Source organism: Emys orbicularis, chromosome 24 (genome assembly GCF_028017835.1).
Source record: "Emys orbicularis isolate rEmyOrb1 chromosome 24, rEmyOrb1.hap1, whole genome shotgun sequence".
Taxonomy (NCBI): domain Eukaryota; kingdom Metazoa; phylum Chordata; order Testudines; family Emydidae; genus Emys; species Emys orbicularis.
Window position 1 is genome coordinate 12154820 of NC_088706.1, and position 13080 is coordinate 12167899.

General features: G+C 48.0%; 1 protein-coding gene across 1 annotated transcript in view; it reads left to right on the top strand.

Annotated features, from left to right (window-relative positions):
• The window catches only part of STK11 (serine/threonine kinase 11), a 73508-nt gene that overhangs the window by 35941 nt on the left and 24487 nt on the right, over nt 1–13080 (top strand). Inside the window, exon 7 of the mRNA XM_065422186.1 lies at nt 10262–10319. Within this exon, the coding sequence (XP_065278258.1) occupies nt 10262–10319 (58 nt within the window). The remainder of the gene's footprint in view (nt 1–10261; nt 10320–13080) is intronic.

Below are 13080 nucleotides of genomic sequence, written 5' to 3' on the forward strand. Positions count from 1 at the left end.
AAGGATAATAGCGCTCTACCAGATCACAGGCAGCTGCCACAGCTCTAGTCAAGAACATTCCAGTGTCTGAGATATGCAAAGATACTATGTGGGCCTCTGCATATACTTTTTCTAGACACTATGCCTCAGTCCATGCCATCAGAGCTGATGCAGCACTTGGTGCTGCTGTACTGTCTTCAGTCTTAGACTCCATTCCAAAGCTTCCTCCTTCCGGTGGGGGATATTGCTTGGGAGTCACCTGAAGTGGAGCACCCATAGGGACTCGTAGAACAGGTCAGTAACTGTGGCTCTTTGAGATGTGTCCCCCTCTGGGTGTTCCACTACCTACCCTCCATCCACCCTGCTTTGGACTGTTCTTTGTTGGACATTTGGATAGAGAAGGAACTGAGGGCAGTGTGCCCATGCAGTTCAATAGCCCCTTGACATGTTCCACAAGGTTGTATAGAGCGCATCCGCAGGCCCAACAGACGCTGCTAAGAGAAAATCTCTGATCAAGAGCAGATGTGCACCTGAAATGGGGCACCCATCGGGGGGACATATTTTGAAGAACCACAGTTACTGCACTGTGTAACCTCTTCTTTTGAGGGTTGGGATGATCGTTGATATTTTTGCTCCTGCATAAAATAGGATGCCAACATGGAGAGCAGTTGCATGTTAATATAGCAGCTGAATCAGTGGTGTCTGCTTAGGAGCAGCGTGGCCTGTGCCTAGTGCTGGTCTGGCACTGGGGCTCTGGGTGCTACCACGATACAATGAGCAACGTCTCAGGACACCACTCACTCCATAGGATGGGCTTATTGTCGTCTCTTCTGTCTTACCGTACAAAAGACACTGATAGTAGTCAGTGACGGGAAAGACGCAGAATAACAGTGATCGAACCCCAGACACGACTCTGATCACGCTTGAACATCTGCGCTCCTCTGGCGCAAGCCCCAGAAGTAGCCTAGAAGGAAAGCATGGGTGGGTTAGTGGTTGAGCACTGCAAGCCTGCCCACACTACAAATACAGTACTGGGTTACAACACTGTTCCCCTCTGGCCTGGTTCCAACACTGTTGCAATTTGTAGTTAGATGGACTCTTAGCTGCCTTCTGAAGCACTTCATAATTGTGGTCATCAATGCTACAAATTGTAACCTGTCATGGGCCCCCACTGTGTTATAACCAGTTTCCCAGACTTGGTTGTGTCTGTGGTGTGGATAGGTCGTCTGCTGCAAGCGACAACTACAAAACAAACTTGAATCTCTTACATGATGGAGCATTCACCTTTCACGGGGCCTGAAAGTTCTAGTTCCAAACTCCCAAATAATCTTGTTGACATTTTTAGAGACCTAAGCGTACTGTTCTCAGCTGCATTTCCGTAGTAGTACAGTAGGTGGTGCTATCTGTATAGGTTGTAGCTTTTAATGCATTTTGAGGAGATGATTTTCCCCGTTGTTTCGAACAGCCCCTATTTATCTTCCTTTCTAGGATGTTGCTGACCCCCCCACCATCCAAGTAATCTGGAGACGATTTTAACTTCTCTGGCTCCATACTGATTGTGAAATAAGTTTTATTTCCCTGTATTTTGCAAAGCGTTAATCAGCTGTAATAGCTTCAGAAACAGTTATGTAAGGCATAGCTAGAGATTGCTCTCAGCGCAGCTGGCATCTTGGCTATGCTGCCGAGACTAATGTGGCGACTGTCTAAGGCTTGGAGCTAGTGACTGACGCATGTCTCGTGTCATGCTCACATGTGCTGGTGAGTGATGTCCAGATCTATACGTGGCATTTTGGTCGGCAAATGCCAACTCAGAAAAGCAGCCCCTCTCATAGGAGCATGAAAATTGACCAACTGGAGCAAACTCACTGGCCCATCTAGACTGGTGTCCGGTCTGATACCAGCTGGATCTCCAGTAACTGCTGGATGCTTGTGAGGTAGGCAGTAAGCCTCTCTAGTGCCCTGGGTATTGAACTCCAGTGTGGTGGGTGTGGCATTTTCTTCCTGAGTCCAGGTGCAGTCGCTTGTGCTCTGAAGCATGTGGCTTGAATAACTGCTAAATCTTTGTCCTAGCTTAGTTGCCTTTTCCTTTTAATGATCTGTTCTGTCGTTGCTCTTGGAGATCTCCTGCCTTTCTTTATGCGACTTTTAAACAGCAAAGGCATCTTCATCCCTGAGGTCCCATGACCTCAAAAGATTTTTTAGGTTGGCAGCCTGTTTTCTTTGCTCCCTTTGTCCTAGCTAATGTCTCTCCTGCTGCCTTCTGTTTTCAGTTACTGGCAACTGTACGCTACCTAATGGGCAACTGCTAAAGCAGATAAGCTTTCTGTGCAGGAGATGGCCCTGCCTGTCTGCACCAAGCATTCTTCCTGTGTCCCCTTGATGAAGTCCTGGGGACCTCTTCAATTTTCTTCCACCCCTCCCACTCCACATGCTTACTCCCTGCAGCAATAGGCTCGCTTCAGAGCTGGCTAGAGCCTCTCAACGTTGCTTTTGAGTTACTCTGAGCCCCTTCCATTTCCATAGGGATCAAGGTACCAAATAGATATGAGGTGATTTTCACTCTGTGGTGTCCCTTCCCACTTTTGCTGTGGGGATACCGTGGGCATCACAAACTGCAGTAGTAAGGCATGAAGTGTAACCCAGCTTGCAGGGATCCAAGAGTTCAGCATTGCCACATCCCCTCGTGGGTAGCACTGGTGACAAAGGCAGAGGATTTTTGCCACGGGCCCTTATTTTTCTATGCAGTACATCCCCATTTCCTGGTATGCTCCTGCATCTTCTGCAGCTGGTGAAATTGAACTCAAATGTGCTCTGTTTGCAGGCTTGCCAGTGCATGTCTGATAGCTTTTGGAATGAACAGCAGATACCCATAGCTTAGCGCACTCCCCCTTCCATTGCCTCAAGAGGACTCTTCTAGCACATAGCAGAGCCACGAGCACTCATCCTGCTTTCATCGTAAAGAAGGCTACAGTATGTTGCAAAGTGTTTGTTTCCCCTCTGGCTGGAAGTGCTGCATTGAGCGGGGTGCCAGCTTGGTTGGGAAGCAGATACAAGAAGATGCTTTTTAAAGCTTTGTTTTTCTGTTGACTACTTTTTTGCAGCTGCTCAAGCTGTTGTGTGGTTTTTCCCCTCACCCCTTGAGCTTGTCTTTACCAGCCTTTATCTTTCCAGAGAGAAAGCAAGATTGCTGAAGGCCAGGAGTTTCAGGGGCTTCTAGCCCCTTCACTGGCCTCTTTCAAACTCCTAGCAAGAGTAGTACTGTACTATTTTAGTACAGGTTAGTTGGGATGCTGCTTTTCAAGAGGGGAATGAATCTGTGGTACTTTCACTGATGGAAATTAGAGCGCTAGTAGGCCCCCATTGTCTGTGGGGGTAGCTCGTCAAGGTATAAGCCTCCCCAAGTGACCTTAAGCTCTGACATTACCATTGCATAACTTATGTGTCCCAATAAGATTCATTTCTGGGCAAGAAAAATGAGGTTTTAAAAATCTTCTGTGTGCCAAATCCTCTTTTGAAATATGCTTCTACAGCCAGGCTCCAAAGAAAGGTCGGCCCAATGGTTGGGGAACTGGCCTGGCACTTGGAAGACGTGGGTTCAATTCCTAGGTCAGCCATTGACTGCCTGTGTGATCTTGGGGTGAGTTTCTTTGTGCCTCAGTTCCCCCCTGTAAAAAGGACATGATCTTAACAAGGGTGATGAGAAGCTGAGGTGCTTGAATACTATAGAAATGTGAGCTATAAGAGTCCATAGTTGACCTACTGGTGTCTAGAAACTAGTCCAGTGTCACTTTGTATTAGATCCCTGTGTCTGTCATTTGGGAGACTCTGCTGGCCTCACAGTGTGCGGGAGGGGAGCCCAAGCTTGAGGAGGGGCGATTCTAGAGGTGTTCCCAGGAGGTGGAGGGAGCAGAGCTCTTCTCTTCATGCTCCCTCACAAAAAGGGCCCTTAAGCATTAATGGGTTAATACTTTTGCATGTACTGCAGAGGGCACCCTTTCAACCAGAATTGCATGTGTATTAACCCTTGCAATACCTCTGTGATAGATACTATTGTTCCCATTTTCGAGACGGAGGAATTGATGAGGGCGTTGACTCATCCAGGGTGTGGCACTGAGTCAGTGGCACTCCCAGCTAGAACCTCGGAGTCCTGAATTACAGCTGTTGCCTCCTTTGCCTATTAACATGTACCTGAAGAGGCTCCTGGCTGTCAGAAGTTACTCAACCACATCCTGCTGTGTCTTTGTGCTTGTCCAGGACTATATAAAGGTGCACTGGTGGTTGTCAGTGGCAAGGAAGCAGGACAGATTTAAGGTCTTATGTGCTCTGGTTGTCCTTGGCATTACTGGAAAGGGGATTCATGCTATCTGTAGTTCTGTATTTTGTGCTGGGCATAGGATCAGAGATATCTTGGGTATGGGCACGCTTAACCCATCTGAAATGCTGTGGGAGCGGAGGTCTGAGAGCTGGGCATCCATCCGAAGAATCTCACTGCTCCAGTGTTTCATCTCTCCTCCCAAATAAATGGAAATCTTTACCGTAAATGGTAGAGAATATCTGTGTGGTTATTGTGGGCAGACACTTTTAGATGATTTGACTGGTGAATAGTACATGATGTTTTGCCTTTATGGAGTCTCTCTCCGGTGCTGGGCTTTAGCCACACAACTGCTATATATGAGTACAGATTAATCCATGAGTTTTAATTTCCACTGATTAGATTTTCTTCTTCTAGCATTGCCCAAAATACGGTCCTTTCCCTTTAACTAAAGGCTTTTTGGCTCAAGTTACCTTCATTGCTCCTTTAATTTCTGTACCCTGTCTGAGAACAACGTATTGCACCACAGCTGCTTGTAACGAGTGCTATTAGTCCCCCTTTTTATAACCTATTTTAGACACTTCCTCTTTTGCCTGCCCACATCCTCTCCTGTACCTGTTCCATCTAGTAAAAGCTGTAAATCTCTTGGCAATTTCCAAGCAGTCTTTGAGTTGATGCTTGTGCATTATTCAGATCTGAGCAGGCTGGAATTGAAGATGCTTCCTCCCAAAAGCCACAGCACCCCAGCAAAATTGTCTCAGACCCGTAGCTGCTCTGAAAAAACACCGCAGCTTTGAGACAATCCCGCTGTCTCTGGGATCTTTGATGTGCTGTCCTGTGCAGTTTTGCATGGTTTGGCTTGCAGAAAATTCTGCTGAAATTGATGACAGACAGGTTTCCAGAAATGCCCTCCTGAAATGTGATGTTCTTTTTTTTAAAAAAGTCTCCACGATAGAGAGTCTTACCTGACCGTATCCCCTTCTGACTTAGGGTGACCAGACAGCAAATGCGAAAAATCGGGACGGGAGGTAGGGGGTACGAGGAGCCTATATAAGAGAGAGACCCAAAAATCGGGACTGTCCCTATAAAATCAGGACATCTGGTCACCCTATTCTGACTGCATTAAAAAAATAAGCCAGCCAGTATCAGATTTCAGTGTCTCTGGTCCTCACGTACAATCTCCCTTCATCCCAATCATCTTCTTTTTTTTTTTTTTTAAATAAAACAGCATGGGCAGTTCAGCTGTGAAGTGATCATCTAATAATCTTACTTAGGTGTGGGGTTTTTTAACTGCTTTTCCAATTACTACTTTTGTAAGATGAATAGGGAGGGAGAAAGCTGCTGGGCTGTAACATATGCATGTCTGATTATAGAAGAAAGGGGAAATACCCACCCGAAGAAGCTCCGGTTTGGCAAAAGAGTCCCCTGATCAAGTCTCTATCCAATATTGAGCTGATAACAGGTTTGACGGTAGCTAAGAAGCTGGAATTGTCTTCACATCATGGGGGAGCTGTTCTCTAGGAACAGCAGTGATAAGATGAAACAAGTGACCTGGTGACTTCCTGAGACACTGCTTCTTAAGGCACAGGAAGCCTGTGAATCTCTGGCACTGCCCCACGACAGCTTTAAAATGATCATGGGAAGTGACACAACTTAAAGATGTCAGCCCCAGGATATGGATTTATGGCTTATTACAAAATCTATAACCCACCAACAACACCCCCAGCTGCTTTTCCCCCCCATGACTGGAGGGGTGTTAATGGGCCGCTTCACCTTGAATGGTCCCTTGAAATGTCTGTTAACTACTTGTGCTAAACAATCTGTTCCACCTTGGGTTTAGGTGTGACACTCTGAGGGCTAGTCTACACTAGAATCGCGATAGCGGTGCAGCTGTATCGATGTAGCTGCACCGAGATATCACTTCCTAGTGCAGACACTCTATGCCAACAGGACAGAGCTCTCCCATCAGAATAATTACTCCACCTCCCCGCTGACATAGCGCTGTCCACACCGGCGCTTAAGTCGGTGTAACTTGTGTTGCTCAGGGGGGTGGCTTTTTCACACCCCTGAGCAACTTAAGTTATACCGAAATAAGTGCTAGTGTGTACAAGCCCTCAGTACGTTTCCCAGACCTGAAGAAGAGCTCTGTGGAGCTCGAAAGCTTGTCTCTGTCACCCACAGCAGTCGGTCCGATAATAGATATTACCTCACACTCCCTGTCTCTCTAATAATTTAAACATAGCTGATATCCCAATGGAGAAGGGAGGGGTAGGCATTATTAAGACTCTGGCTCTAATTTGGCAGCTAAGTTAATTGTGTCTGAGCCTAGTCAGACCCTCTAGGCCTGGAGAGGGAGAGCATGAGTGAGAATCACTACGCTAGTGCCCCAAGTGCATGAGCCAAACTCCTCCGTGATTTAGTGCCATTACACAAGGGATGAACCTAACTCAGTGAGGCTAAAAAGCCCATTGGACTGGTTCTGAATGGATTTTTCATCTTTGCCAGTAAAACCTACTTCTTTGCACGTACCACCGAAAGAAGGAATTGGTTAAATTTCCAGGAACTCTTCTGGAGAGAGGCAGAAATAATAGGCTAATGGAGCTTTGAAGGTATCGCCAAATTGAGCAAGGTGAGCCCTTCTCCTCAAAATGCGCTTGGGATTGGGGCGTGGCTTCAGCCTGTTTCTGACGGAAAATACCAGCTCTTAGGCCGGGGGTTCTCAGGACAGATTATTTGGTGGCCTCAGAGTGTGGCCACCAACTCTTGCTGGTGACCGCTCTCTCACTTTTTTCTAAAATACTTAATTACCTTTAGGAAAAACAAATAAATATGCACAACTATACATCCAAATCATTGTAACTTATTTATTGCTAGCTAGTAAGTCTGCTGTGAAAAGTGATATTAACAAACATACAAGTATCACTTTTCACAGCAGACTTACTCAGCCCTAGCAAGTCTGGGGACCAGTTAAGCCCTGATCGGGGGAGGCAGCAGGGGGTTTGTATGGGGAGGCAGTCGGGGGACAGAACCCAAAGCCATGTGGCCAGAGCCTGGGACTGGAGCCCAAAGCCCTGCAGCCAAAGCCTGCCGTCCATGCCACCCCTGGGCTGATGCCCAAAGCCTGAGCCCCACCACCCCTGGGAAGGTGGAACTCACCAGCTGCCTGCTCCTTCAGCATTGTTCCCCAGGTGTCTCCAGAGCGGGGCAGGGCCCAGCTGGAAACCCCAGCAGCCAACACCAAGGCTGTGCATCTAGGAGCACCAGGGAGCGGGATGGGCCACTGCTTTTCCCCCCAGCCCCCCACCCACACACACATCACAGCCCAGGAGGCTGCCACTGCAAGAAAAGCCCCTGGAGGCCACATGTGACCACGGTGGCTGCATTTGAGAAACACTGTCTTAGGCTGACACCTGCCCAGTAGAAACTGATCTGAGGTATCCATTCCAAGGGTGCATGCCCACATGCCGGGGGGCGATTAGCATAGCTTCCCCTCAGCCCTGCTCTGCTAACTGTAGGGGAGCCTACTACTGATCAGTGTTATTGTCTCAGCAGAGCAAATGAAAAATACTCATTCTGCTCCGCCTAGAGCCTTGAACCCTGATGGCATTAGCTGTAATTCATGGTTGTATTTTTTTTGTGGGGGAGGGGAAGTGGAGGAGGTGGCGCATAGGAGCACTTTTAATTATTGGGATCTCCCCCCCCATCTTTTTGGAATAAACTTTATGGCCGGGTGGCTCTGGCACGATGGTCACCCAATGCTACCTTGCAATTTCTGAGGGGAAAGTAAATTTAGGATCTCCCCCGCCCACCCGCTAGCTTGTCCTCTCTGCATAAAGTGCCCTTCTTGCTCAGAGAACCCGTTAGGCCTAGCAAAAACTGTAATGGGATTGGCCACCGTGTATACCTTGTTTAAAAATCTCATTGGCTGTGAAGCAGTGGATTAAGTTTTCATTGCATACTTTGCTAACCTTTCTCAGTGTTTCTAGAGGTAGGTGTTTTGGGGGGGCGGGGGCGGCTCCTGGGGCATTGATTACTTTCAGACTCAGAACAGAGATACCTCTTTCTTCTTTAAAGGCAAGTGCAAATGTGTGTCTCTCATGGCTGGACATTCTGTGGTTTCAAGTGCCTCTTCTAGGTGACCTTTGGTCTGGTTGCTGGAAAAATCTCTCTTCTTGGGTTAAGCCTCGCAAAAAAATGATTCCTACACACAGGACGTGTCTTATTTCTTTAAAAAAGTGTGTGTGTGTGTGTGTGAATCAACTGACATGCAAGTGACGGCTGAAGGCAGTTGTTGTGTCCCTTACTTGATACAAAAGAATATCCCTTGTCTGTTGTTGCCGACAACCAAACCATTCTCCCCGTTATCTAACCTGGCAGTAAAATCTGTCATTCGGGGCCCTCTCATTCTATGCTACATGTACATGCTGTTGCTGAGTCCTGTGTCTTGTCCTCCGTACCTAGTCACAAAAATCCATTCCTTTGTCCACCTGTACCACAGAAACCCATTTTCTAATCTAGGCCCTGGCAACCTCTTCTCTGGACTACAGCAGCCTCTTCTCTGGCTTGCCCAACTCCCCTGTAGTCAGCCCAGCAGTCTACTGCCAAAAGTGCTTTCTCTGCTGTTATTTTGACTATGTCCCTCCACTCTGACTCTCCCTTGCCTTCTGCATCAAGTTTATACCCTTTGTCCTGACCTTGGAGAGAAGACCAGAGCAGAACTTTCAGTCTCCTCTTACCCTTTCTGCTCTGCTTGTCTAACTCCCATCACTTCTTCCACTCTCATTTCAGAGCCTTCTCCCACCCTTTCCTTAATGCTTGAAGTCACTGCCCTCTGCAGTCCTTTCCTCCTTTCGAAATCCCTCCTCCCTGCCCTACTGCTGCAAGGTTCTCGGTGTTAACCCTCTGCTCTTTGAACTGTTACGATTCATTTGAAAACAGAACTGCTTGGAATTCCTCACTCCAAAAAGGCACAGTGCGGCAGCAGCTGCAGCCCCCACCATATGGTGCCTGGAACCCTATTTATCGTTCCCTTGGCTTCTGTTCCTAGACTATCATGTCCCTGTATTGTAATCTATGTACAGCACCAAGCATGTTGTTGGTGTTCAGAGGATTAGTAATTTAGTGGTGGTTTCCATGGGGAATGCCTGTATCTTGCATGCAGCTAATGGAGGTGCGGGGCTCTGGACTGGTTAATGCCTCATTGGCCAGTTTCCGGGGAGTGGTGTGAGAACTTTTTATTTCTCTTCCCCTTGAACTGTGATTCTTTTTAAAGAGTTTGAAGGGCAGAGGTTGCAATAAATGAGTCTCTGGGGATGGGGGGCAACCTGTGTCTGAAGGGAATCTATCCCCCTCTCTGCTGAATGGTTTGGGTGCGAGAGAATATATTGGCCAGCTCCTTTTCCCATGCCCACATCTCCTATAAGTGATAGCAGACTACAGGAGGTCTGGCGAGCAGGGAAGAGCCTTGTTCAAGAGTCCTCAATTAGAGGGGCTTCAGGGAGATCTGTGCCTAGAATGCAGCCTCTGGCTTGCTGCATAGTTGTGTATGCACCACTCCAAAGCCTTTGGCTCCTCTTGGGTAAAGTTTGACCAACGTTGTTGATCTGTAAAATTAGAGACCCTAACCCTTCACTGGCTGGGGATGGGAGAGAGAACTTGACCTCCGTCTTCACACTGCGAAGGAGGGAAGGGTTAGCCCCACTTTGAAGGTGGGGCACAGCCTTGCTCAGATCCGCACGGCAGTGGAGTTGGGGGTTAAACACTGACTTTCCTGACCCTCTCTCTATCCCATGCTGCTGTCTCTCATTTAAAGAGGAAGGCCTCACTCAACTCCCGTGGCCAGGGGGACTGGAAACCATGGGTGCTGTTGTGGGGGGAAAGGGAGGGGTGGGGCTTTGTGCTTCCTTCCTCTAAATTGGCTGAGAGCGCCTGTGAATCACACCTGGATTTTTTTTTTTTCCTCCTTTTCAGGGATGCTTGAATATGACCCAGCCAAGAGATTTTCAATACAGCAGATAAGGCAGCACAAGTGAGTGTTCAGCTTCTTCCTATTAGTCATTCTCTTTCTGCTTCTTATGCTAATGTACCTGTGCTATCGCTGTGAACTTATTTTTTCTTTTGACAGCACACCTGGAAGTCACTAGATATCCTTCCCCCAACTCTGCTGGAGCTCTGGCAACTTACATGTAAATCTAGTTGGCGTTCTTTTTTTCTTTAAGCGTCTTGCTGGAGCATTTCAGTTGTTAACTGGTAAATAATGAAGGTGTTTAAAATGTGTTTCTAGCACAAATAATGAGCTTCACGGGCCAGATAGTAGCAGCGTGGGCAGGGGAGGTGGGCTCGGGGGGATCCTTGAAGCTGAGGATATTGAAGTAGGGATTTGGATTAATGTTTTCTGTCTCTTTACGTCCAGGAGATGGAACAACTGGATTTCAGTGTAGTGGCAGAAGTGACCCTGAGCGGTGGTTGCTCAATATGGAATCCAGAGATTGAGGAAGGATTCCAGGACAGGGAATATTTTGTCTGCCCTTTTTAACAAATTGTTCAAACGTGCTGCCTCTGAGCAGAGATTTCCTGGCTGGATAAAAGTACAAGAACCAAAAGTGCTCTAAGGATGCTTCAGCGAGGAGGCAGTGAGAGCTTGTCTCCTGTTTGACTAGGAAGTGCTCCTGAGGGCTAGGATGCAGCTGCTCAGCAGAGCTCTTGCATATGAGCTTGCCCAAGAACACTTTTGGGAACCCTGTAAAGCCCAGGATCTGATCCTGCAAGGCGCTAGGCGTGGTCTGCTCCTATTGACTGTGGCCAGAAGCATGTGTCCCCTTGTCTTTCCTATGGAAAAGCTAAAGCTGTCGCTCAGATGCTGTCATTCGATCCCCTGGTGAATGTCACGAGGGAGTGTGGAGCAGGGGGCTTGCAGAAACCTTGGCTCAGAACCAGAGAGGGATTTGAACTTGTATTCTGTAGAGCTACATCAACCCAATGCCTAGAAAGAGCAAAAGTCTGAAGAGCAGCTGCCTTAAAGAGACAGCTGCCTGGTCAGTTAAAGGGTCAGTGTGCCTGTTAATTTAATAGCAGGGTAGACCGTCCCCTTTTTGAGACATGTGCATGCTGGTTGTCTGACTGGGCCTGAGATAGGAATGTGCACTTGCAGTGGAGGAGACTCGGGTTAGTCCTGGGCCATAGAGGGGACTGTTTTTGGGGTGACGGGTTTGAACTCTGCATGAGCAGGAAGCATCTGACTTTATGGTACCATGACTCTTGGGTCAGTGGTTCCTGCAAGTCCATGCTAGTTTATTTTTGCTGCACCCTAATATTGCCACCAGCCACTCTTCCCCTTTCCACCATTGACTCCTTCAGTGTCAAATGCTTTTGCTGTTCCCTTCTCAGGACCCCTCCCGTTCTTCTCTCTCGCTAGTTCATCACTGCTGGTGCTAGGCTCCTGCAGTCAGACCAGTGCCTTGTCAATGAGTGCTGCATTGAAGCATGTCTTGGGCTGTCTGTGAAATGGGCTAATAGAGGTTGAAGAGCATTAATGCACTGCTTGCCATTGTCCCTGCTACTTTGTACTGCAGGATTGTGGGGCCCTTCAAACGTGGGGCTGGGCCGCTGACTCCCATGTGTTGCTAGCTGCCAGGTATTTGAGCTGCTTAGCCGACTCTCTGTACACTTGAGTCCCTTGTGGCAAAGAGCTTTTGAGTCTGCCTCGCTAGGCTGCAAGCGAAGAGAGATTTCTCTAGAGACCCTGCAGATAGTCAGAGCAAGCAGGAGAGAGAAGTAAGTAGAGCAAGCTCTGGGCGCAAAGGGCCGTGGCAAACCTCACATGCTCGAATGGCAGTCTTCTCATCTAACTGGGCACAACTGCTGCTCTTGAGGCTTTTAACCCTTCCAGTACAGAGAGGAAGGGTAAAGAGCCTCTCTTCCTGCAAATACAGTAGCTGGTATTTCCAAGGATTAGTCTTAGTTTTCTGTTGGCTTAGCCAGTACCTCTTAACAGGCTTCCCAACACCCCTCTTCCCCCCCCCCATTAGTAAATGCCTCCCTGCTCCTGCTGTGAATCCCAATAATTACAACGGGCACCGCAAACTGACACCCTTGGGCCCAGGGCGGGTCTGTCCGTCGTCCTCTTGCGAATGCTGGCATGGCAGCAAAGAATGTGCTTGGAGAAGAATTCACGCCTCCTGGCTTTGTTTTAACAAATTAAATGGAAGGACTTAGTCCCAACTTCTAAATAAGCTGCAATCAAGTTAAATGCAATTGACCATAGCCAGTGGCGAGTCTGTGGGTGTTCATCCATATATTGATTGGCAGACAGCTTCTCTTCAAGTGCATTCCTAAAATAATCAGCTTTAATTCCCAGGGGCAGGGCTGGCCCTCTGTCTTCTCAGACCTTTAGAATAACACTTCGCCCTCTCCAACACCTTCCGTCACAATCAGTAACAGCTTGATATTTACACCTCCTCTCTCCGGCCCCTGGCCCACGAAGTTGATATTTATCCCCATGTTATATGTGGGAAACTGAGGCATCGAGCAATTGAAGTGACTTCCCGAAAGTCCCACAGCTGAGCTGGGAATAGATCCCAACTCAAGCCTGAGATAGCTGGCATCTCTCCTTATCCCTGGTACGCTGTTTCTAGAAGTTTGATCCTTTGGTTGAGATGCTGAACTGATGTCACTGGTGATTGCCCATGCGGAAGGTAAAGGTCCTTGGGCATTCCAGCAAGACTGCAGGAATAGCCTCTGGCGTCCAGGCCAGTGTTTTCTCCAGCTTGGAATTGGGCGGGTGTGAGCTA